The following is a 25,457-nucleotide window of genomic DNA, read 5'->3' on the forward strand; positions in this document are numbered from 1 at the left end:
TTGAGAATGGGTCACCCTCCCCGAGCTGTAATTCTTCCTGGCAGCGACAGTGCAAGTGGTTATGGGACAACAAAAGAGATTTGTGCCTCCAGGGGAGAAATAAGAATGCAAATATCTTTGGCATGAAAAAACAAAGGCGATTTACTCCTTGGTATTTCTTGTCAGTACTTTGCATCTGTCTCTACTTCACCTTCTCATTCCTTTCCTTTGGGTTTTCCAAGTGCAATAAGGCTTTGGGGAGCGATGGGGAGGGGTCCCGTGGGAGCGACGGGGCTGAGGGCTGGGGGCTGCAGCCTCTCCGGCCCAGGGCTTCGGAGCTCCGCTGTGAAATGCTTTTTCCCCCATGTCGTTCCCCCGCTTCGGAGGGATTTCCCCTCCTGCAGCCCGGCCTCGGAGAGGGCTTGGCCGCGTCTTGCCGGGACGCTTTACCCCGGCGCATCCAATGCAGGTCTGTCCCGTGCCTGACAGCGGCTTCTCCATCTTCCCGGGCATTTCTGCGCCGCTGTCACCCCACGTACGTGGCCGGTGTTTGAGGGCTCTATAAACCATAGCAAAGGAGAGCAAGCATCCCGTCAGTGGGCATGAATCAGCCGGGAGCTGGAAAACAGGGCAGGCTGCAAGCAGAAAGGGAGCGTGGGCCCCTGCTTTCTGCTGGCCGGATGGGTCAGGGACTTCCAGTTCATTTATTCTGCTGGGGTTCGCCCAGCCCTGCTCGGCATGTGTAATGTTTTCTCTGAAAGACCTAGCAGTTAGATGGGTGAAAAACATTCTCCTGTCTCAGGAGCTGGCAGAGATCCTAGTAAATCTGCAGAAGTATGTTTTTGTCGGTGCTGCTTATTCTGTTAGGGAAACTAGTATAAACTATTTCGGTAGAAAACCTTTTCCTGGAATAAAGTCTTGACTCTGTTCAGAGCATTGTCAGGACGGTCGTACCGGGAACAGAGCTTTGCTAGTAAACACGCCGGGACTGAGAAGGCCGAACGGGGCCGACACAGAGCTGGTGCACCCTCAGCCCCACGGAGAAACCCCTCACAAGGCACCTGCTGCCCTTTGCTGTGCTCAAATAAAAAATAAAATCCGTGCGTGGTTAATTTGCAAACAAAACAGATTTTTTTTTTTTATTTTTTTTTCTCCCCCCTGAAAGCCTGGCTGTCCCTGCCGGGATGTGCCACCATCCATCCCCTCCAGACTGCGGCTGGCCATCCCTCGGTGGGCTCGGGGTCAGCGCCGTGAGCCACACCGTGGGGGCACGTCCCCATCTTGCATCGCTCGGCGGCCCTGGGGTCAGCACGCAGCTCGAGCGATCGCTTCTGCTTGCCTGCCTCAGTTTCCCTGACCCCAGCTGGCACGAAGGGCGATGCTGGGAGCCCCCGGGGTGGCCCTGGGATAACAGCGGGTGCCCGCTTGGGTTTGAATTTCTCATCCCCCGCTGCGTCCTTATCTCCCTGCTCCTCGCAGCTGGGATGGGGATGCCTGCTGGGATGGGGATGCCTGCTGGGGTTTTCGGCAGGAGAGCGGGGGCCGTGGAAATCAGAGCCGCGATGCCCCGGGTGGGGTGCGAGCTCCGGGTGCTGGCAGGGGCCGGCTCGGTGCAGCCGGCCCAGCTGGGTGTGCTTCAAAGGGCGGCAGGTTTTTCTGGGCTCCGGCTGCTGCTTTGCTCTCCAGGCAGGCGTGAAAATGTGAAAGAATGTGAAAAATGTGAAAATGATCGTGCTGGCCCCAAGATTTGTAAACTTCTGGTTAATGTGTAATAAATACATGACAGATACTCCCAGTGCTGGGCGGGCGGCTCAGTGGTGGTACAGCCGGCGGTGGCATCCCCAAACCGAGGAGGCATCTCCCCTCTCCTGCCCTGGGGCCAGCCCCAGGGGTGTCCTGAGCAGCACTGGTTGCAGAGGCTTTGGGGCTTTTCTGAACTGGTTTATCTGGTTTTGACTTCTCCCTTGTCTTTCCGTGAACCGCCTCGTCTGGCTTGCAAAAATGCACTTTTATTGGTTTAATTCTTCCCTGGTACGAGGTGCGTGCTGTGAAACCCAAGCCCACAGCATCCCGTCGGAGCGATGCCGGCGCTCGCAGCCCAGCACCGTGTGGCGAGGAGCGCGGTGCCAGTGCCGGTTATCTGGAGGCCTTGGTTCTCGGGTGTGATTCTGCCCAGGTAGCTCATCGTGCCGTAACCACCGGTGCAGTTTTTCCTGCTTGGCACAAAGTGCCGCAACACCCGTGTTCCCACCCTAGTCAGCCTGGGGGAATCTCTGCTGAGTCACTATTTTTTTTTGCAGAAATAGCTAAAAGATGGTTCCTTCAGCTCTGCATGGGGCCGGTTGTAGCAAAGCCATAAGGGAACAGAGATGCTGCTGACGAACTGGGGTTCGTCCCAGGGAGGCTCCCCACAATTGCCCTGGCACTGCCGGAGGACGTGCGCGGCGTGCCGCCGGGGCAGAGCCGGCACAGCCTGGGCTCGCCCAGGAGTTCCAGCTAAGACAGGTCGGAGAGGCTCCTCTGCCAAGGAGCTCGGAGGAGAGCGTGCTGGAGGTGATGCCAAGGGACGGCCTCGTGCTTTGCCGGGGTTTGGATGTGCTGTGGATGAGGACGGTTCTGCCGGAGCTTGGCACGAGCCGCGCCGGCGCATCCCACTTTCCACGGGCATGTTCCACCTCTCTTTCAAGTGGCCTCTGAGCGTCAGAGATCAAGAAGTTTCATCTGATGCTAATGCATAAATTTCAGCCCTGGATGACCTTCCCTTGTAATTTAGAGAGAAGAGTGTCCTTTGAAAATGGTTTTGATTGTTTTTGTTAGCCGTGTCATCCTGGCGTCCCTCCCCAAAGTAAATGGGAAAGACAGAGGTTTGTGGGTGAATGTGGGTTTGGCTCCCTTGGGTTTTGCTCGGTTTTTCTGGGCGGCTGCAGGTGCCGATGGGGGGGTCCCCAGCGCAGGTTGCACGGTGCAGGGCCACCACCCCCCAGGGACGGGACGGGGTCCGGCACGGCGCCGTGTGGAGGATGCTCGGAGAGGCTGGGATTCGGCGCAGGGACCACGCTCAGCCTGGCAAAGGGGCCCAGGAGCTGCTGTGTGCCAGCGAAGGTGCCGGAGGGTAGGATTATGTGGTGTGGCTTTCTGGAAAGTGTGAGCACTACCCATCTGAGGCACGGCTCAGCTGGCATGGTTACGTGGGGCTCAGCTGAACGTTGTCCCTTTATTTTTCTCCCCAAACCAATTCCAGTGCTGGGCGATCTCCTGCTCCGTTGCCCTGCGGAGAGCCCTGGCCGGAGAGCCGAGCTGGGGCTGAGGTCATCCTCGGCCATGCCTGGGTTAATCCATGCTGCTCCCAACAAGCTGGTGGCTCGAGTCCGTGCTTTCCTCAGTCCAACTGGGCTCAGTCCCCACGTGGGGGTGTTGGACTGAAGCAGGGCTGCTCCTTTCACGCCCCCTTCCCCAAAGAAACCCCAGGGATTTTCCAAAGAAATTGCAAAGAGTATTATTTATGGGAAAATAAGGGCGACTTGGCCACCATCAGACATGTCCAGATACCTAATCTCGATTGTTCCTGCTGTTTGGCAGTTCAGGGATGAGCTGTGGGTTTGCAGTTAGGGTGCAGAAGGGGAGCTGGGCTCACGCGCTTTGTTCGCGGCTCAGCCCACCGCCCCACCGCATCCCGCCCCCGTTAATTAACGTACCGAGAGCTTTGAGGCCCTTGGATGGAAGTTTATAAATTGACACTCTGGGCTATGAATTATGAATGGAGTCACATCCCTGATCGCTGCAGTGCTACGCTGACAGTCCTGGAGCCGCTGATCTGAGTGACAGCCCAAAGCTTTTAAAGATGTGAACGGCAAAACCTGGGAATAATTTGCTTTGCCAGCTACAAGCCTCTTGGCCTACAGATGGGGCTCATCGTATTCCCTCTCCTGCCTCCTCCTGCCTCCTTCTCCTCTTTTGTTTTCCAGTACTGCCTTCTGTCCTCACCCTCCTGGTTTGTCTTTGTGGATATTGTCCTTCTCAGCTGCGTTGACCATCCCATGGGAGCTGTGTCTTCCATGGCGCGTTCCTCCCCCAAGGTTGCTGGTGCCATCTGGGGACATCAGCCGCAGCACTGGTCCCAGCTGGGTCCCGCTGGTCCCCTGGCCGTCCCCACCTGGGCGCAGGTCCCCGTGCAATCCCCACAGCCCACGCAGAGCTCCTCACGCAGGGCTCAGCGGGGTTTTGGCAAATCTCTGCGGCTTCATCTCACTTTGGCCATAACTTTGTGCTCAAGACATTGTGTTTCGTGGCTCCCTCCCCACCATCGGTCTTTGGGGTATTTGTCCTTGAACCCCTCCACCACTGGCGGCCAAATCCTGCCCTAAGCAGGTGTATCAACCCCCAGATTTCAAGTGCTGTGCTTAATCCTGTAAGCCCAGATGTTTCTGGGGTTTATTGCCTTCTGGCTTTGCCTGAATTCCCGCATTCTTGCCTCCGGGAACGGCTCCCTCCCAGTGCCCGATGGCAGGCAGTGGGGCTGCTGCCCACACGGGTTGCGCTGCCTGCTCTGACCCACCGGCAGGAGTGGGGCAGCGTGAACTAAATTTAAAAAATGAGCTTTAGAATCTTGTCAGCTGTTACAAATGAAGGCAAGGCCCTGCGCGTTCCCCCCCTCCTCCAAATGCTGTGCACCCTGCAGTGCTTGGGTGGGAGGGCGAGAGCCCTTGGCAAGCCGGGAGGGATCAGCGCTGCTCCCCGGGGATGAGAGCATCCCGTGGGAAACCAGCCCAGCCCAAGCGATGGATACGGGAAAGGGGCACTCATCATTTCCAGTCCTTTCCAGTTGAGCCACTGTGAGCCAGGCAGCAAAAAATACAACTTCAAAGGCAAAGTCTCGGTGTCTGGATAAGGCATTCTGCCCCCCCGGGGCTGGGATGCAGGAGGGCTCCGGCAGGTCACGGTTGTGTCTTCTTTCTTTTGCACAGGGGATGCTGTAGCTGCGCAAGGTGAAGGACAGACTGACAGTCACGGGCAGAGCCACGGCAGTTATTTCTCTGCCTGAAGCAAGGGAGGCCAACGCTTCGGCGAGCCGAAGAGCCCGGTCTGCAGGGAAAGAGACGTTTGTCGGACGCGAACATCCCCCGGCTGCGGTGAGGGGAGAGGAGCCGCTGCCACAGATCGAGCCCACTTCTGGAGGGAAAAATACCGCTTTGGTTTGGTGTCTAATTAGATACTTACCAGGAAGGAAGGAAAGTTAAAAATAGGGTGACAGTGACTTCAAAGGGTGTTTTTTGACTTCTAAGAATAACACCTTTGCTGGCGCTGATTTCAGGAATATCAGTTGGGTGCGAAAGACGGAGGAGACGTTGCAGCTCGGTCGGTAGCTAAGGGAGCAAACCTGGACCCCCCGACCCGGCCCCGCAGGAGCAGCTAAGGAGGGCACGTTTGCATCGCTGCGAGGGCCCGTGGAGAACTCGATTGCACCCGTGGGGACCCAGCGGAGGGGGTTTGGGGAAGAAGAAGCCGCCGGTACCCCGGCTCGGGTCGGAGGGGACGTGTGGCATCATGGGGACACCCTCTCCGCGGGCGGTGCTGGTGCTCGCCGTGGCGCTGGCAGGGCTCTCGGCTCCCCGCGCGGCGTACGGGCAGCCCAACTTCATTGTCATCCTGGCGGATGATGTGGGCTGGGGGGATCTGGGGGCCAACTGGGCAGAGACGAAGGAGACCCCGCATTTGGATGAGTTGGCTGCCGAAGGGACAAGGTAACGGCTGTCCCCCCTCCCTGGGTCTCTCCAAGCATCCCTGGTTACTCTGTCCCACGGCAAAGGGGAATTTCCTCCATGGGACTGGCAGGGAAAGGGATTTCATTGACGTGGTTTTGGAAGCATGGGGAGGGCGGCCAGAGCCTGGTACTTTGGGGTACAAGTCCGTCCGTTCCCACTGGGACTGCGAGCTTCATCCCCCGCTCCAGACCCTCATCCCTGGGGCAGAAGGGGACACGTGCAAGGGAGCAGGGATGGGGCAGCGTTAGACCACTCAGGGGCTTGTGAGCGAAGGGTCTTTTCATTTTCTAGGTTCGTGGATTTCCACTCGGCTGCATCCACTTGCTCCCCATCCCGTGCCTCTCTGCTCACGGGGCGTCTCGGCGCACGCAATGGGGTGACCCACAACTTCGCCGTCACGTCGGTGGGCGGCCTCCCCCTGAATGAGACCACCCTGGCCGAGGTCCTGCGGGAGGCTGGGTACAGCACAGGGGCTATAGGTAACGCCTGCCACGCCGAGGGGGGGGTCCGGGGTGGGGAGGTGGCGGTAGCGGGGGGGAGCGAAGACACCCATGTCCATCCCTTGCGGAGGAGTTGCTGGGGCTGGCAGCGCGGTGCCAGCGCGGTCGGTGCCGCTGGCCCCGTGGTTTTGGGCACCCTCCCAAAACCGTGGGTCCCCCAAGACTGCGCGAGCCCCAGCTGGTAGTGAGCCCTTTGCACCTATAGCTCCCGTTGGTTGTTTGTGCACGTTGCGCTGGCAGAAAAGCCCTTGGTTTCTCCTTTCCCCCATAGTTTTTGCAGTTCTCCCTCTCGGATGGGTACAAGCACATGATGGAGGTCAGAGGATGAAGCTGGTTGTTTGGGAGGGGTTAGAAAGTCGTCTCCTCTGAAGACAAATGCATGAAAGAGCCTTTTAAGGCTGGAAGTGGTCGATTTGCACAGGCACGAGATACCTTATGCATTTTTTCTGAGTTTCTGCAAAAGAAGAAAAAAAAAAAAGGCGTTCTTGAAACGCAGCCAGCACAAACAAGTAGCCTTTCTTCTTGCTAGATTAAAGCCCCCAGCACTGCGAGCACCTCGTGGGTGATGGCTGGCGGTGGCCGTAGCTGTGTTAACCTCTGAAATGATTTTCTGTGGCTTCCACGCAGGCAAATGGCACCTGGGACACCACGGTCCCCATCACCCCAGCTTCCGCGGTAAGGGCTGCGCCGGCAGGGACGAGCCGAGCATCCCGTGGTCGACTCGCCCCCACCATCGCCCTCGCTTGCCCCTTAGGTTTCGACTACTATTTCGGGATCCCCTACAGCCACGACATGGGCTGCACGGACACCCCTGGCTACAACCTGCCGCCCTGCCCGCCCTGCCCGCGGCACGGCGTGGCTGCCAGGTACGGGGACGCGTTGGGGGGGTTCGAGTGCCGGCGCTGGGAGGTGGGTATTTGCAGGGGTGTCCCCAGCTCTGAGAGCTGCCCTTTGCTGCGGTTTTCTCCCCTTATGCTCTGCGCACCCGTTTTTTCCCCTCCGTGCATCCTGCAGCAGGGTGCAGGTCGGGGAGGCAGGTCGGTCCTCAGAGCATCATCCCCTTTCTGCTCTCTTGCTTCAGCTGTGCCTGTCTGCAAAACCAGGAGAACAACCGGGCTCTGTGCCTGTTCCAACACTGGTCCCCGCTCCAGTGACGAGCGTGGGGTGGCTTCTTCCCAGCAGGGTGGCGAGGAAGGACTGTTACACGGAGATCGCCCTTCCTCTCTTGGAGAACGTCACCATCATCCAACAGCCCGTCAACCTCAGCAGCCTGGCAGCGCGCTACGTGGAAGAAGCAGCGCGGTTCATCCAGCGGGCGAGGTGAGATGTCATCCCCCCCTCCACCATCCCCTTTGCCGGGAGAGCTCGTGGCTCACTGCAAGCATCTTCTGTTGGTGTGATGCTGGGAGGGGGGGGGGGGGATCGGGTGTTGCCCCACGGTTCTTGGGGAGCAGATTTGGGGTCTCCGTGGCTCGGCTTCCCAGCCCACTGGAGGAGGGAGAAGCCACCGAGGTTGTCACCAGTGTCCTGCAAGGCTCACCCTGGAAGACTTTTGGTGGGTCTCCTCTGAATGGGTTGCGTGTGTGGTTAAAACCACCATTTACAAGGAAGGTCAAAGCCTCTGAGCTGGGCTCTGCCTCCTTCCCGGGGGTAACGTGCAATGAGATCCTGGCTAGCGGGGATGGGAGGGAGGGAGGGAGGGAAACGCCGCCGACCGTCTGTCCTCCATCCCTCTGTCTTTGCGGTGGCACGGGGAAAGGTGGCGGCGGGGTGGCTCTGCCGGGCGGTGGAGGTGCCTCTGTGGGTTTGGGGTGCAGGAGCGGGCGCTGAAGGGGCGCCCACGGCAGATCTGGTGGCGGGACCAGAACAGCACCCAAAGGTGCTCAAACTCCCCCCCGTATGTGAAGTTTGAGCCATTTTGGGGATAAAGTGCTCCGGGATCCCTGGGCTTCAAGGTCTGCCTTCCCCAGCCGCGCAGGGACACGAGGAGCCCGGGCATGCTCTTCCCGGAGGAGCAAAGCAGCTCGTCTGAGATGACGACCCCAAAGCCCTGCTGACGGGTTGTGTAATTTTAATCCCTATTATCGGCGGATTATGAGCTGTGACTTTGCAAAATGCCTCCCTGCAGCGTGAGGAAGGGAAGCGCTGCCGGGCAGCCCTGTCCGAGCCCATCCCGCGCCTGCATCCAGGGATAACACAGATCCGGGGAAGGGGGCCACGGCGGGGGGGGGGGTCCTGTCCTGCGGGCGTGCTGGGGGAAAGGTTTGTGTAACGGGGGCAAACGAGGGGCTGGGCAGGGAGCAGCCTGTGGGGAAATGGCTCCTTATAAGCCTGGGTACCGTTTTGCTCGCACAATATCTATAGTTTATCCCCTTTGGGTACCAAGAATTGGCCGCAGTGTGGCCGGGACGCGCGGTCGGTACGTGTGGCTGTAGTGGGGCTGGAGGGTACCCGGGCAGCTACCGTCCTTCTCCAGGCTCCGAGGATGCTGTTAGGCTGTAAAACCAAGCAGGTGAGCTCCAGGTTAATAAGAAAAACCTTTAAACTCCCAATAGTATTTTGGGGTTATCTGCGTTCATGGAGAACAGGATTAAGCAGGTGCCTGCCTTTTCTCTCCTTCTCTTTGATGGCTTATTCCAGTTTTCCTCTGCCTGACTCATTCATTACGGGGCAACAAAAGAACACCGGATTTGTCATCTCGGTGTTTTTTTAACCAGTCATGTCAAGGTTGAGCAATTCGTGGCGGTGAGACTCGGCTCTGTCCGGGACACTTAGAGCACAGTGAACACGGGAGCAAAAGTCAGGGCTATTTGTCTTAAGTTATTGATTAAATGTTTGCTCAATTTTCGGGAGAATTCTGAAACGTCGATGCGAAAATCAAGCGGGGTGTTCAGCTGAACGCCGTGGTCATGAGTCCGTTTGGACGCTGGAGCCCACCCGGTGCTCCCAGGTGGGATGCGAGCCGGGAGAAGCAGCTTTCCCTGCTCCAGGGTCTCTGGCATCCCAAGGGGAAAGGTGCCGCGCAGCCTTTTGCAGCGGCGATTTGCAAGGGATGCATCAGCATCCGCTGACCCCCAGCATTTTGCAGGGGCTGGGCAGGGTACCCTGGGGGGGACGACACACACGCAACCCTTCGTGGGGCTCCAGCTCCGCTGGGGGAAGGAGGCGGCAGCTCCGGGTGGGATGGGATTTACTCATTTCCCATCCCCAGGTGGGTGACGGGTAAAGGAAGGAAATGCCGAAACGCACGTCGGAGGGGCCCCAAAAGTTTTCTGGAGGCAACGATGGGGTGGCCGGAGCCGGGCGCGTGCGCGGGCTGGGGCACGTCCCGGGGATCCGGTCCCTCCCCGCCGCTCACCATCCCACCCTTCCCCTTGGAGGTCCCTGAGGAAGAGCAGGCCTCGTTGGAGGAGATAAATATAGCTGTAAACAAGAAAACAGGACGTGTCCTCTGATGATTTAAAAGCAAACAGGCAGCGGGACAGCGCGCGGCGAGCGAACGTGCCGCGTTCCCTGTCCGGGGCTGCTCGGCAGCGCCGAGGCCGCGCTCGGGGTCGGCGTGGGCGTCTTTCTGCTAAAAATCACCGTCGGGGGTCAAGCGCTTGCTGGGGAGGGGGAGAAAGGGCCAAAATGGGCCCCGTGAGAGAGAGGAGGGAGGCGGGTGGGTGCCAGGGGTGCGCCGACGCGGGGCGTTCGGCTGGCGGCTGGCACGTGGGACACCGGGAGATGGAGGAAGCGCATCCCAAATGGAAGGACAGTGGACAACGAGGAGAGGTTTAAGCCAGGAGCAGGGGAGAAGTGGGTCACGCTGCACCAAGCATCTCCCCGGCAAGGGGAGCGGTTTGCAGGGTTTGCAGCCGGCTGATGAACGCAGGGCGGTTTTCCCCCCCCCCCCCTCACCCGGGAGCTGCGGCGGAGGCAGGAGTGGCTGCAGGGCTCCCGGGAGAAAAGGCCACCGGTCTGTGTCCCCAGGCTTGGCAGTGCCACCACCTCGGTGACCTCCTGCCTCCACTTTCCCCTTCGTCGACCCGGCTAAACGTGCTCCCCCTCTTCCTTGCGCAGCGACAGCGGACACCCCTTTTTCCTCTACCTGGCGCTGGCCCATATGCACGTCCCGCTGGGGGTACCCCCGCTGCCACCCCCCGCCTCGGGCAGGGGCATCTACGGAGCCTCCCTGAGCGAGATGGATGCTTTGGTGGGACGGATAAAGCAGGTCGCTGACAGCCACGGAAAAGGCAACACGCTCCTGTGGTTCGCAGGTACAGCAGGAAAAGCGGCTGCGGTGGCCGGGGGCGATGCCGGCGGCTGAGCCGGTACCAGCCCCAGGGATGTGTGTGGGTAACGGGGAGCAGGAGCCGTGTCTGTCCCTTGTCCTCGATGCTCCCGGCTGCTCTGCGGATGCGGAGCCCATCAGGCTGCCCGGGGCCGTCACATCACGGGGATGGGGGTCCCGGTTTTCTGTGGCCACTCCGCTGGGTGCCCACCCTGCCTCCCCTCCCTTTGGCTGCAAGGCTGAACCGGCAGGGCTGTGCCTAATTAAACTGCAAATCCTCGTTCATTAAGAAGCCCAAATCCGCTCTCGCTGAGCAGCCTCCCTAATGAGGATGTCTTGCTCCCGATGACAGGAACCGCTCCGTTGCTCATTAACGCCTGAAGCTGGTGGCAGCCACCCCCCCCCCCCCCCCGCACCCCAGCTCTGCTCCAGCCCCTCACCCGGGACTCGGGCAGCCCCAGCCCTTAAAAATAAACTTTTAGAAATAAAAATAAATAAACCCGCCGCTCTCGCTAACGTAGGAATGCATCGCAGAGATGGGAAGGAAGGATGGAGGGGTCCCTTCTCCTTGCCCACCCCCCAGTGTGGAGGTGCCCCCTCCCAGCCCCACTGGTCCCAGTGTCACTCCTGGGGACGGTTCTTTCTCTTGCAGGTGACAACGGTCCCTGGGCACAGAAGTGTGAGCTGGCCGGACGCCTGGGGCCGTTCGTGGGGGCCTGGCAGAGGCGGCGAGGTAACCTGGCGGTGTGGTGGGGGGGGTCCCTGTCCCCAGGGGGGCTGGGGGGCTGCTCCCCGAAGCCCTTCATTGCCCACTGAGGGGGATATGGGGAGCATTTCATGCCCCCCCCCCCACCTCGCCTTTCTGCTGGCTGCTGCCTTGAAGACACTCCAGAATAATTTTTTTCTTTCAAGCAGTCAGGTTTTCCCCTAAAACTGCTGCTGGGGAGGGGGGAGCTGGGGCCCCCCCGGCCCCTGTTACCCCAGAGCTCGAGGCGGATGGCTACTGGTTTTGGAGACGGGATGCTCTCACCACCCAAACACCGGGGCCGTCGGCTCCGGCAGGGTCTCGCAGCCCCCAGCCCCATCCCGCCCAGAGGAGAGCAACCCGGCAGCCCTCCCAGTGCCGCAAGACTTTGCTTTTCTTTCTCTCCACCGTTTTGGTGTGTTTTTCTTTTTTTTTTTTTTTTCTTCTTTTTTTTTTTTCCCCCAGCCGTTCCACCTTTTCCGGCCAAGCCATCTGCTTGGTGGGTTTATTTCAGCCAGAGCGGCCAGAAACATGCATGAGTCAGGCGTTTCCCACTTCTGCTTGTATTACGCAGTGTAAACGCGCGCCGGGCTCGGTAATTCTCTTTGCTCGGGGTCAGCGGGCAGGGAGCGGTGGCGGAGGGGCCGCGGGCAGCAGCGCCTTTTTCCTCCTCCGCTTCCTGACACCCAGGCGATGCAACCGTGGCCGCTTCCCTGGGCAAACTCTGCCACTGGGCTGGCTCGCTTTCCCATTCCCAGAGCCCGTCCTTTGGCTTGCCCCGGGATGAAATCGTAACCTTAATTTATTTTTTTTTTTTTTTTTTTTTTAGTAAACAAACCCTGCTGACGACCTGGGTTGCTCTTGAGCAACTGACGGTCACAAGCCGGAGCAGATGGTACAGGCAGTCCAGCGTTTGGGAACAAAGCTAGGAAAACACAGCCCCTTTCCAACCTCTCGCTGCCCGGAGAAAACACCCCAAGCCCCGGCTATCGCGGGAGGTTGGGGAGGAGATCGGGCTGGCAGGGCTCTAGGAGCTGGCTGGAAATACCAACCGGGACGGATGACTTCTGAAATCCCTTCAGCTGATTGTTGCACGGATGTTTTGAAAGCCAGCCCGGCGTTACCGTCTGCTGCCGGCTGGTCTAACGCTGCAAACACCTGCCTCCGTGGGTGCTGGGTGGGTGGGATGCTCGGCCATCCCATCCTGGTCCTGGGGCATCATTCCCCAGCGGGAAAAAGCCCTTTGAGGAGGAGGAGGAGGAGGGCAGGGGAGGACGGGCTGCTCCGGACTCTATATGTTTCGCATAGCTTGGCGTTTCCTTTTAGGGTCCAACCCAAATTCCAAAGATGTTTTCCATTGATTTCGGGTAGTCACTGGAGTCGGTCCTCGCTGGCAGAGAGCAGCATGTCCCTGTGTTCTGCCCCACTTCTGTGGTTGGGGAGCTTCCCGCAGCCCCCAGCCTGCCCCCAAAACCCGTCTCCCACCTCGGGGCCAAAAGCCCAGCAAGGGGGGGGATGCCAGGATGGAGATGCGCGTTTCAGGGATGCGATGCTGGCTGTGTTTTGAGGCAGGTTTGGGAGGCTCCGGACCCGGTGTCCCCATGCTGAGGACCTGCTGTGTGGCAGGAGGTGAACCAGGGTTTTCATCCCAGCATGGGAATATTGAGTTCAGCTTTCCTGCAAAGCCGTGGCCTCCACGGCTGCATCGTCCCTGCTCTGGAGAAAAATCCCTGCTTGGGTTTAGGGTGTTTCAGCCCCGTTTACTGCCCAAAGTGCTAATGTGAGCTCGTTGATGGGCAGCTGTGGTGTCCTGCCCAGCCTGAGGTACTCGGGTGGTTGGAGGGAAATATCCACCCGGTGTCCTCCTGGAGACCCCCCAACCATGCATGGAAAAGCCCTTGAAAGGCAGCTGCCTTCCCGGGAGGGTGAGTTATTTAATATACGTGCAGAGAGGGGGATTGATATTAATTGCTATAATTGCTATAATTTCCTAGGGTGTCTGAAGGCAGGGGAGGCACCGTGCTTAAGCCGTAAGTGATGTCTGCTGGAAGCGCTGTTACATTTCCAATAGCCACAAGAAACCCTGGCGCCGGTTGTGTCCCACCGCTTCAGGCCCCAAAGAGATGTTCGCTGGGGGGAAAACGCCAAAAATTGGGGTCAGGAGTGGGAGAGATCGGGGATGTGCCTGGCCCACGCCGGCAGGATGGGCAGCGGGTTCAGAAACCTTTTCCCTGGACTATTCCTCCCGCTGCCGGCACCGTGGCATCTGCGCCACACGTGTCCTCCTCCGCTCTGCCTGCGTGGGTATGGCAGCATGGCTGGGGAGAGCAGGATCAGCCCAGATGCCCGGAGCATCAGGGGCTGGGATGGGGACCGGCACAGGGACACGGAGCAGCACGGGTTGGCCGTGCCGTCGCCTCTTGGCTCTGTCCGGAGGAAATGGCTTTGGGCGAATGCCGTTGCCATGCGGACGCTGAAAGACGAGCGGACAAAGGCTGCGCCTGGGAAGTTTGCTTGGTGAATTGGGTTGGGATTCTCTGTTTGCCCCATTCCCAGCCCCTTCTCCACCACCCCCCCGCCCCCGCAGCTGCCTGGGGCCCTTTGGGCTAACAGCCAAAGCAGAGGCTTTCCAACACCCTTCCACCCGTTTCGATGCTCGGTACTCCCATTTCGGTGCTCGGCACCCCCGTTTTCTTGCTCGGCATCCCCATTTTGTTGCTCAGCACCCCCATTTCAGTGCTCGGCGTCCCAGGCGGAGGAAGGGACCGAGCAGCTTCACCGTGCCGTGCATCTCAAACCCAAGGGCAGAGCAGGGACGTTTTGGGTGATGTCAGGGAAACAACTGAACAGGTTAATTAACCGGCAGGAGGGTTATCAGCAGGGTGGTATTTTTAATGAAGCTGATTTCCAGCGGGCTGGGGGGCTGTCGGTGCTTTACCACACGGAGGGCAGCAGCCCGCTTGCACGGGCCGTTGGCAGCCCCTGGCATAAATTCCTAATCTACCCACCTGCTCCATATTCTCATCGGACATCAAAAGTGGAAGGAAATGCAGCGGCTCTGGCAGCCGGCTGCGTTTCTCATTGCTCGCTGGAGCAAAGGAGAAACACAAAGCCGTGCCAAACTGAACCCCCTTTCTTTTCCCTTTCCCTATTTCTTTTCAAAACCTCCTGTAACTCTTCTCCCTCCTCTGACCCAGCTCCCTCTGCAGCGAAATCATCCTCCTTTGGGGTCATTTACTCCACCTCTGCCTCCGAGTTCTTCCTTTCCCAGGGAAACTCGGGGGTCTGGAGGTTTTCCCATCGACGCAGAGCTCCCGGGCAGCAGGATGCTGAGCGCTGCCCTTCTCTCTTGCAGGCGGGAGCTCGGCGAAGCAAACGACCTGGGAAGGAGGGCACCGGGTGCCGGCACTGGTGTACTGGCCCGGCCGCATTCCTGCCAAGCGGACGAGCCACGCTCTGCTCAGGTAGGAGCCTGGCCGGATCGCATCGGGGAGCAGGGCAGCCCCTTTGCCCCCTTTTCGGAAAGAGCCACCGTCCCCACGTCGGGACTCGGGTGACGATCTGGATTTTGGCAGCAGCGGCTGCCCGCGCTGGTTATTGCCTGCCATGTGCCAGCCTCTACTTTTGTCCTCTCCCAAGTCCGTAAGACTTAATGCTTCAGCAAAGAGGAGTTGAAAGGGCTTTTTGTGAGGCTGGTGGATTGGCGTTAGCAGCCGCCGGGGCTCCGTGTGCCTCCTGGCCGCGGTGGCTGAGTGCCTCCCGATAATTAAAAGATGACGATGTTCTCTCTCTCCACCAAGAAGCAGGCTTAGGCTTTGTGGTTTGTGAATGGCTTTATGTGGAGGAGGGTGCGGTTGTGGGAAAGGCTGGCCGGAGAGACGGTGCTTGCAATCAGCGCAGGATGCGGCCGGGCTGGGACGTAGCGAGCGACTTTTGCTCTTTCCGGAGAGAGCAGAGGGGAAGGGATCCTCCTCCTCGCCGGGGAGCTCTGCGCTGTGCAGGATGACTTGGAGGGGTCCTTATTGCAGCAGTATTGCATCTCTGCATGCGGCAATCGCGCCGCTGCATGCGGCAACCGCAGCTCTCCCTTGCAGCAGTTGCACCATTCTTGACAAGCCCTCCTTGGCAGCAAATGCAGCGGAGGGGGGCACAGCCTGGGCTGGGGGCAGCGGGGTGGGATGCTCCGTCTCCTTTCGTCCCTTGAAGCACACGGTGGGATGGTGGAGGTTGGGGTGGTGGGGACCGGGGAAGGCGGCGGGGGGGGGGGGGGGGGGGGAGTTGCTGGGTGTTGGGAATGTCCCAGCTGCTGGAAGCAGGTCCTGACTGGTGAGCCCTGGGGAGGCATTGGGTGTTTCTGAGATCCGTGAGATAAGCTGGAGCTCCTTACGTGGCCTGAGGGCAGCTCTGGGAGCTGGATTTTTGCAAGGGGGGGGGGAAGTTTCAAGGCGTGAGCTGGGGCCCTGACGTCTGGCGGGGGGGATGGGGTGCATGCAGCACCCCTTGGGTTTCATCTCCAAACCCTTCCCCTCCATGGCTGGGTGATGGACCGACCACTGGGACGTGGGGCAGAGCTGCCAACCCATGCCCGCTCGGGCAGCCGGGGCAGCACCGCGCAGGATCAGTGCCCGTCCCCATCGCCCTGTCCCACCACCCTCGCCCCACCGTGCACGCTGCAGCCCTCCAGCCAAGCCTAGGCATCCCGTTTATCTCCTTGAGGACCTTATCTCCTGCATTTCCCAGCTCCAGTCCAGCAGGTTGGACAGCTGGAAATGTAGAAAGCCGGCGGCGAGGGCTGTGCTGCATGCTGGGCGCTTGGGAAGCGGTTCTGCAGCTCCCCGGGAGTCACAGTACTCCCAGTGTCCTTCCCAGCACAGCCCAGCATTGCCACAGGGCCATGCCCGGCTGGTGCAGGATGACGCCCGGCTAGCTCAGGGTGATGCTTCGGCATCAGAAAAAGTCAACCCGCTGTTTGGGAGGCAGCGCGGAGCCAGCACGGGGGACGCATGTGATGGCTCACGCTCAGAAAGGCATCGCCGCCGTGGCCCCGGCCGTGCTCTGAGCTTTTGGGCAGGGGACGCGGAGGGATGCGGAGGGATGCAGTGGGATGTAACGGGATGCGGAGGGCATGGGCTGCTCACTGCTTGCAGTCCCTCAGGTCAGGAGGCTTTGCTTTACACCCAGAGTCATCCTTGGAGACGTCCCTCGAAGGACAAGCGTGTGCTGGGTTGGCTTCTCGCTGCCCTCATGAAACAGGGTGGTCGAAGACTTGTCCCCCCCAGCTGATGGGGAAGACCAAGAAGCTGGGGAGGGAATGCAATCTGTGTGCAGATGTGGCTGGGAAACCTCTGCAGAAGAGAAGGGACCTCAATCCGGTGGGATCCTCCGGGAAGGGCAGGGGCTGAGCGAGGGCAAGCGTTAACCACCTACATGAGCCTCCTCCTGCCCCTCAGGTTATGAAAATGTTGACAGCCTTTGGCATCCAGCTTGGGAGAAGAGCCTGCGCCTTGCCTCGTCCCGGCATCGCTTGGCTTTGCGTCCTCCCTGGTGCAGGGAGTGGAGGGGTGAGCGAGGGTGAGTGTTCCCCGGGGGCTGGGGAAGCTGAAGCCAGCAGAGAAATGCTGATGCATCGCCGTGGACCTGCACCTGCACGCTGGTTTTTGAAGAAAACTGCTTTGTTGGCTTTTCTTAATTACATTTAATTGTCGGAGCCACCCGCTGGGCTTCTGCCCTTCCCTGCCCCAACCCAAAGTAGGGCACAAAAGAAATAGGTCAGCGTGGTGGTGAAGAAGCAAATTGCACCATCCCGGCTGTGCCGGCGTCACGGGGCTGGGCAGATTGGGCAAGCCGGCTGGGGTGTGGGAAGAGCTGGTTCAGCTGCCTGCACCACATCATCGCCCGGCCAGGCGCCGCCGTCGTGCCCGGGATGCTCATCGCCGGCGCAGATCCTCGGGCAGCAGGCAGGGGGTCGACAGCGTGGTTTGCCCTTTTTCTGCAAGCGTGGCTTCCCCAGCTTGGCTTCCAGGATGTGCCTGCTGGCAGGGCTTTGGCTTTGATGCCGACTTTGACCAAAATCCTATTTTTTCATGCCTTTTTCCATGGGTGGCATCTGCTCACGGCCGCCTCTGCCCTCAATCGTGTCGTCCTCCCACCTCGGTGATGGTTTCCAGCGGTCCCATCCACTGGGTCGGGGCCGCTTGGTGCAACCACGCGAGCTGCCGCACACGCCGTGCTGGGGGCCAGATCCTGAGGGTGCTGAGCACCCATGGGACCAGAAGCGTGCTGACCGGGGCTTGCCCCGGGCTGCCATTTCGGGTGGACCCGGGCTGACCTCAGCGAGGTGCGTGCGAGGGATGTGCCTTGCCTTGGGTGCAGCGGGGAGCCAGAATTTTTTTCGGCGCCTCCCGGCTCGCCTGGCCGCTGGGGCCGTCTCCGCGAGCGTGCCGTACCGGGGCTGCCTCTCAGCAGTGTTTGTTCTTATTTGTTCTCTCTGTCTCTTAGCAGCTAAATTAAAACTTGGTGAATGGGAGCACCGGGGGCCCTTAAGCCCTGGGCTTTTTTCTCTCTCTGCTCACACAGCCGCCATCGCGTACCGGGCAGGAGAAACGCGGCGATAGGACCCCCGGTGCCCCCCCTCCCCAAATTGGTGGACCTGGTGTTTTCACCTCCTCCAGCGATTTCCTTGCCCCAGCTGACCCCCCTACTCCCCCTGAGCTGCTGGGACGAGGGTTTTGCAGCCGGAGAGAACCGGGCTGAGTCCTCATCGGATGCTCAGCACCGGTGGCTCAGCCCCGGCTCATCAGCTCCAGTACCACGGCCTCATCCCCGGGGGGGGACACGGACCACCGTGATGTGTCACTTGGCCACACCGAGGTCCCGCTGTCCCCTGGGGCTGTGGGACACCCTTGGAGCGGGATGGCTCCTTTTAGAGGTGGGGGGTCACCCCGCCGCCGCGTCGGCGAGAGGGAGGGATGCGCTCGGTGGTGGCGGGGGGGACGACATGGATACTTGTGCCTCGCAGGAGTGGGATGTGGGGGACGAGGGTCAGACGTGGGGGCTGTGAGTGTTCCCCGTCCCGCTGGAGTAGAGCCTGGACCCCACTGGGCAAAATGGCTGGTGGAGGGGGAAACCCACCCCCGGGGTGCGCAAGGGGCTGGCAGCAGGGCAGGGTGATTCCCGTCCCACCCCAGCAATGACTTTGCTGGATCCGCGGTCCCTCCGCACCACAGGGATGTGCCGGCAGGTTGGGAATCGCCGTGGCCGACCTCTGGCCCTGGGGTAGCAGGTAGCAGGCGGGAAAGCAGAGACTCTCCCTCTCTGCATCCCGACGGAACCGGAGGGACGTCGGGTCACCCGCTCCTTCCCTGCGTCCCTCCGCACCGGGAAGGGACCCAGGACGAGCCCTGAGCGCTCTTTCGCGGCTGAGGCCCCTGAAAAACCCGAGAGGTTTACGGTGGAAATGCTGACGGGCGTTTTGGTGGGAGCGCACAAAATAGCACCGCTCTCATTTTCCATTCTGGCTGCGACGGCTCGTGCTGCGCCGTGCAAAAGCGAGACCACATTTTCCTGGGGCGACGGGATCTGCTGTCATTGGCGTAAAAAAATCCCTGTGCTAGCACTTTCTCCGGAGGGTGATCCGCTGCTTTTCCCGGGTGGGGGGGACGGGACAGGAGGGTGGGAGGGGGCTGCCCCGTTCCCCACCGTCTCCCTGCTCTGGGGGTGCGGGATTTGCCGGGCGCGGGAGCTGCGGATCCTGGCTGAACCCGCAGCTCCTGGCGAGCAGCCGGCGCCGGGGATGGGAAGCGTGCGAAGCGAGGGCTTGCCGGGGCCGAGTCGCTGCTTGAAGCCGGTTTTAACCTTTTCTGCAGAGCTCGGCTGTTGGGATGGGTGCTGGGAAGCGGCTGCCCTCACCCCAAGGCAATCCCCTGCCATCGGAGCAGCGAGTAACCCCTCCGGGCGAGGGGGCTGCGGGGTGCGGGTGGGGTGCAGGGGGGACCCTCCGGGGATCTTTGCTCCTTGCTCTGATGAAAGCCACCTTCTTTCCCCAGCACCCTGGACATCTTCCCTACGCTGGTGGCCCTGGCTGGGGCTGAGCTTCCCCCGAACAGGCGTTTCGACGGTTTGGACGTGTCCCCGGTTCTCTTTGGGTGGTCGGATGTGGGACACAAGGTAAGGCAGAGCCACCATCCCCCCGGTGACATCCCCCTCCTGACAGCAGGTCCCACCGTTTCTGAGCTAAAACAGGTAAGTGGGGAGTGTAAAAACTCAGAGACGGCGACGTGCGGACCCACGGGAGCATCATCCCCCCGGCCCGGAGGAGAAGAACAGCCAGAGACGGCCGGGTGCCGCACGAGGGCTGGGCTCGGGGTACCGGGATAAAAGGGCTTTTGGATTAACGAAGGCTTGTTTTATGCTTTGTTCATAAATCTGGGATTATAGGTGAAAATGGCCACGTGTGCAGCCTGGCGTGCTTCCCGTGCGCCGGCAGGGCTGTGCCCGCCATCCCGGGGGATGCCGTCCTAGCGCATCCTTGGGTTCGCCTGCCCGACACGGCGTGTGTCCCTTCCCATCGCAAAAGGTACAGCGGTGTGGGAAAGAAAAAGATCCCAGGGGCTCAGACTTAGTTGTATCTGCTTTATTTATCTTGCCAGATCAAGACATAACGAAGCCCTCCTTCTCCCAGCTCCCTGGCTGGGGAACGTGCCCGTTGTTACTGATGTTCAAGCGGGGCAGCCCACCCCATCCCCTGCAGCTCTCTGTCCATACAATAGGAGCTGCTGACAGCTCCTTTAAGCCTAAAAAACACAGTTAGCAGAACAAGCAGTATGGCGATGCATTTTTCTGAGTTGCACAAGATTTTTGCAGAACCAAAAGAAAAAAACCAGAAGTGGCTTTAATACCAGTCCCACAGATAAAGCCCGATTTTGCCTTTAAAGTCCACCCTCCTGTGAGGACCACAAGCCAGCTCCCAGCAGGGATCTTGGATTTGCTTTCTGTGTCCATCAGGGTTTTGGTATTTGCTTCGTATTTATGGAACCCTCTGCTGAACCGTGAGATAAAGCGGGGAAGCGGATGGGATGCAGCCAGCGTGCTCCGCTGTGCGCCTCGCAATTAACCCTCTTCTCCTGCATGCCTGGTGCCAGGATGGGGGGGGGGACTGGTGGTTTGCTGGGAGCGATGGTTTGCTGGGAATGGTGGTTTGCTGGGAGCGATGGTTTGCTGGGAGCGATGGTTTGCTGGGAGTGATGGTTTTCTGGGAGCGATGGTTTGCTGGGAATGGTGGTTTGCTGGGAGTGATGGTTTGCTGGGAGCGATGGTTTGCTGGGAGTGATGGTTCGCTGGGAATAGTGGTTTGCTGGGAGCGATGGTTTGCTGGGAATGGTGGTTTACTGGGAGCGATGGTTTGCTGGGAATGGTGGTTTGCTGGGAGCGATGGTTTGCTGGGAATAGTGGTTTGCTGGGAATGGTGGTTTGCTGGGAGCGATGGTTTGCTGGGAATGGTGGTTTGCTGGGAATGGTGGTTTGCTGGGAGCGATGGTTTGCTGGGAATGGTGGTTTGCTGGGAGCGATGGTTTGCTGGGAGCGATGGTTTGCTGGGTGTCAGGGCGCGGTGGAGGGGTACGAGCCCACACCAGCCATTCCTGTGTGGAGGAATTGGAATGAAAATCCATTTCAGACCAAGGAATAAAGCCCTGAGCTGTGATGCACCGCCAGCTCCCTGGGCTTCCCCAGCATCACCAGTGCTTTTTTTTTAGGGGGGTTGTGCTGCAATCAGGGATGAATTAACCCCTGTGGGCTGGGAGCCAGGGCAGGGGGGGGCACAGCCGGGTTGTTCCTCCCCGTCCCGGCACCACGACCCAAAGTGGCATCCCCAGGGGATGGGGTGACCTTGGGGGAGACACACACAGCACCCGCCTGCTCCGGCCCCGCAGGATGATCGGGAGCAAGCGCGTGTCCCCGCTCCCTCCCCTCTTGGCTCTCTGCCCTTCATCTCCTGCTAGCAACCCCCCCTTTGACGTTACAGGGTTTTCCTTGACACAAATCCTCCCGAAAGCGGTTCCTTTGCTCGCCCCGCCACCCGGTTTCCGCACGCCACCGACAGCTGCTTTCCTAATCGGGATTTTTTGGGTGGCTGAGGCTCCCCGGCACGAGCTGCCGGCGGTAACCTTGCTCAGCGTCCCAGCCCGCTCGCTCGACACCGGCGCTGGGGCGACGCCAAGGTCCTGTTTCGAGCGAAGGCTATTTACAGTAAAAACAAACACATCCGACAAGATGTATCAAGGGTACAAGTGTCAGACAAATAAGCTCTTTCCATTAGCTTAATGGCAGAGGGGTGTGCGCCGGCTCCCTGCGTGTTTGCTGGCTTGTGCAAACAGTCCAGAGCACCAAGTTCAGACAACGGGTTTTCTGGGGAGAAAAGGCTTCCCCCCCCCGCCCTTTTTTTAAAAAAAATTAAAATAACAAAGTCACAGATCAATAGGAGGTTTGCAGACCTGGGAATATTTCTTGAAAGGGCTCAATCGAAACAAGCTCCTTAATTATGCAGTAAATTATAATAGATTTTCTTAGCGTGGGGTTTTATGAGGCAGGTTTAGGAACGTGCTTGGTGGTAGCAGGGGAGGTTTGAGTGCCTTTACACCGAGATGGCAGCATCCCAGCTGTGCTGCTGAACATGTAGGCAAAGCTTTAAGGCTGGAAGCAGATGAATTGCTTCAGTTCCTGGTACCTTGGCTTCACGGGCCCTTGAATGTTTGCTGATTTCTGCTTCGGAGCTGTTTTATTCTGACTGAGGAGTGTCAGCATACGGGGACTCTGTAGCAGGGGTTTCCTCCTCGCAGCAAGCTTACACTACACCACCTCTTCCACTTGACGCCCTTAATTTTTTTCACTGAAACATGATTTTTAAACCAAATTCCAGAAGGCGATTTGTATTTTTATTTTTTTTTAATTTACCTCGGAATGGAGGGCAATAAAGGAAACGGAGAACATTTGGAAATCACCCCCCACCCTGAATCCTGGCATTTCTTGGATGAGTTACCAACTGGCCATGTCCGGACTAGGCAGTGCGGGATCGAGATCCCCGGGTGACCGAGCGGGATGCCCAGCGGTGCTGCGAGCCGGGGCAAGGCTCCGCGCGGGGCACCTGCTAAGGCATTACCAAGCCGATCAGCTGCGAACGCTGTTACTAAACTTGGCATCGCAGCTGCCTACAACTTCAGCAGATGTTTCTAATTTTTAGCACAGTGGAAATTTCTTGAATCACTTTTAAACTCAATTCCCGGGGAGGAAACCTCGACTGACTCATCCCTCAATGAAGACATTGGCTCCACGGCAGATATTATCTGACAGATGAGCCCGCTGAACCGTCCAGCTCACTTGTCTTCTCGCTCCCGTGTGCCAAAGCAGTCCTCTTGTGCGGATCAAGTGTCCTAAATACCGAAAAGGGAGAGATTCGACCCACCCTTCCCTTCTTACCCCCATTCCCCGTGCCGGGACGGCTGTTGTTAGGGAAGGGAGCGCTCGCACAGCGGGGTGAGTCAGCGATGGAGACGGACCGGGAATGATGTTCCAGCTCCTCACCTACCCGTGCTTCGCATGAGCTCACCCTCAGCTTGTGGCTTGTTGCTGGCCCCAGGCAACGGTTGGGCTCCCTTAGATGTCCCTGCCACTAGCCTGAGCCGTGAGCACCGAGGGAGATGGGTGTCTCGTCGGCATGGGGCAGTGGTGGGTGACGTAGAGCACCTGAGACCGTCCCGGCTCCGAAATATTCTGCCCTGCTCTGCTGAAAGCCCCTGCACCTTCGCCATCCCTTTCTTGCAGTAGGATTGGTCTGGGGAGGTAAATTCGGGGGGGTCCTGCGTGCAGGACCAGGAAGGCACAAGAGAGATGTTGGTGTTTCCCGGTGCCCTTGTGCTGTCAGCCCACCCTTCTGCAAGCAAAACTCGGTTGGTTGCTCAGAGTCCGGGGGCTAAATGGTGCCTCTAAATGTGTGCGCGAGTGGGATGTGGTCTCATCTGCGGAGGGAGTGGGTCTCACAGAGCCGGTTTTCTCTGCAACGGGCTGACGAGCACTTTTCTGTTCTTCCTTCAGGTTCTGCTGCACCCCAACAGTGGGGCAGCTGGGAAGGACGGTGAGATAGAGACGCTACGGCTGGCTCAGTACAAGGCGTTTTACACCACAGGTACCGTGTCCCTTTTAGAGATGGTAAAGTCTGGGAAAAAACTTCTGGACTTTTTGGTTCCCTGCAGATAGAGGTAAAAACCCGCTCAGATTAATTCAAGCAAGAGCAAACCCAGTGAGGAGTAAGTATGTGCCCCTCTGTGCGTGATGGGCTTTCCAGCTCGGGGTTGTCGGCCTCGGAAGCACTCTCGGACTAGCAGGAGGACCCAGGCTTCCAAAGCCGGGACGTGGTGCGACTGGGCCATCACAGATGGGTGAGGAATACAGAGGTGATCCCTGCGCAGTCTAGGACTCCAGTGTTTTTCTCTTGTTTCCTCCCTAGGAGGAGCGATGGCTTGCGATGGGAGCATCGGGCCAGCTGAGCATCACCAGCCACCCCTCATTTTCAATCTGGCTCGTGATATCCAGGAGCAGGAGCCTTTGGACGTGGCATCCCGAGAGTATCAGGCAGTGCTACCTGCAATCAGCAGGGCTTACGCCCAAGCTCTGGAGGACATCGCAACAGACAACGTCTCGGTTGCAGATTATTCCAAAGACCCGGCCGCGACCCCCTGCTGCAACGCGCAGCACGTGGCCTGCCGATGCCAAGCGCCCGGGTCTCACGCAGCCGTGCCGGACCGTCGCACGGAAAGAAGAGCAACACGGCTTTGTCTTTAAGCAAATAATTGCTCAGGCTGCTCCTTTCCCGAGTCTGGTTTCTGTGAACGCGACTGCTGTGGGTTGCTGGCTCCAGGCTGGAGGTTGGCCACGGAGGAGAGGGATGGAGGCTGCGGTCCCGTTCGCTCCGTGCTATGAAGCCGGGAGGTGAGTTAGTTGTGGGTCTGAGTCAGCACACGGAGGGTCCCCTTTGCTGCGGAGCTGGACTGTCACCCTGGCAGAGCGGGGCACTGCGGTACCTGGTGGCTCTGGGCACATGGAAGGAGACAGGCTTTTTGTAGGGCTCTTTAGCTGAGAAAGAGCCAGGCCTTGGATTAAAACTACCTTCTGTGAGAGCTGGCTTTGGGAGAGAACTCCCCTGGGAAATTCACTTGGCTTTCCTCTAAAATAAACCTTGCAGGAGAGGCTGGCGGGAGCACGAGGCAGGGGAGGACGGGGCCCACAGCCTCCAAGCAAACGTCCTTTCTGCCGCAGAGAAGTCCATGGCTCCAGAGAGAAAATTCCCAGCCGGCATGAAGTAAGTGCTCTGGGAAACAGAGCACCTGCCCCACCAGCCGCCGAGTGAGGTTTATTAACAGGGTTATGTTAAAGACCCAACTCTCTGTTGAGGAAAGAGGGTCCTGGGCTCTCCTCGACTGCTGCCCTCCTCGCGGATGGGATGCTCGGCTCGTCCTGTGGCTGCTTCGCACCGCCACGGCGGAGGTCGGGGATTGCGCCGAGACAAGGACTCAAGTCCCGGTGTCTGGAAAAGGCTTTTTTTGAGGACGCTGTGGGGGAGAGGTTTGCAGCGCAGAACTGGGGTAGCTCCCCATCAACTTTGGCTGGAAAGATCACTGGTGTAACTGAATTTTTTTTAGGGAGGTCAGGGAGAGGTTCCCTGCCCGGAGGTCTCCCAGCAGATGAGGGTTCCAGGCAGAGAAGCTGCTCCTGCTGGTCCCAGTGCAATTCCAGGGGCGCAGATGGGGTGAAACAGCTCTCAGGGCCATTTCTGGGCAGATGCAAATGCCTGGGGAACTGCAAAGGCAAAATCAAAGGTGCAACTGAAACTTAAGAAACCACCGGGATTTCTCAGCAGCTGAGCAAGGGTTTTCTGAAACAATTTTGGACTCTGATTTACGCACCCAGATCTTTCTTCAGACAAGCCGTAAGTGGAGTTGGCCAGGTGGGTCGGGTCGTGTGGGAGCAGCCGTCCTCACACCAGCCCCCCAAACCCACTCTCCCACTCATAAAACTTAATCAAGACTGACATCTTTAGGGCCCCACAAAGAACAGCAGGAGCACGGGCAGCGAGCTGCCAGGGACAGACCATGACTTTATTCTGTCTTTAAACATAGCAAATGGCATCTTCTCTAATATCACTGCAA

General features: G+C 59.1%; 1 protein-coding gene across 3 annotated transcripts in view; it reads left to right on the top strand.

Moving 5' to 3' along the window:
• ARSG (arylsulfatase G) overlaps positions 1–25,266 on the top strand; it is a 44,192-nt gene extending 18,926 nt beyond the window's left edge. Inside the window, exons 2-13 of one of the 3 annotated variants that reach the window (XM_049813543.1) lie at positions 4,944–5,720; positions 6,033–6,220; positions 6,869–6,916; positions 6,996–7,107; positions 7,421–7,561; positions 10,304–10,500; positions 11,167–11,247; positions 14,615–14,723; positions 19,305–19,425; positions 23,347–23,437; positions 23,759–24,240; positions 24,494–25,266. In XM_049813543.1, the coding sequence (XP_049669500.1) occupies positions 5,524–5,720; positions 6,033–6,220; positions 6,869–6,916; positions 6,996–7,107; positions 7,421–7,561; positions 10,304–10,500; positions 11,167–11,247; positions 14,615–14,723; positions 19,305–19,425; positions 23,347–23,437; positions 23,759–24,093 (1,620 nt within the window). In that variant the 5' untranslated portion in view covers positions 4,944–5,523 and the 3' untranslated portion in view covers positions 24,094–24,240; positions 24,494–25,266. Of the gene's footprint in view, positions 1–4,943; positions 5,721–6,032; positions 6,221–6,868; positions 6,917–6,995; positions 7,108–7,420; positions 7,562–10,303; positions 10,501–11,166; positions 11,248–14,614; positions 14,724–19,304; positions 19,426–22,495; positions 22,789–23,346; positions 23,438–23,758; positions 24,241–24,493 lie in introns of those variants that run through there. The other 2 variants (XM_049813544.1, XM_049813545.1) reach the window with 2 other exon arrangements.
• Positions 25,267–25,457: the final 191 nt, after the last annotated feature.

The sequence above is a fragment of the Accipiter gentilis genome, chromosome 10, assembly GCF_929443795.1.
Source record: "Accipiter gentilis chromosome 10, bAccGen1.1, whole genome shotgun sequence".
Taxonomy (NCBI): Eukaryota; Metazoa; Chordata; class Aves; order Accipitriformes; family Accipitridae; genus Astur; species Astur gentilis.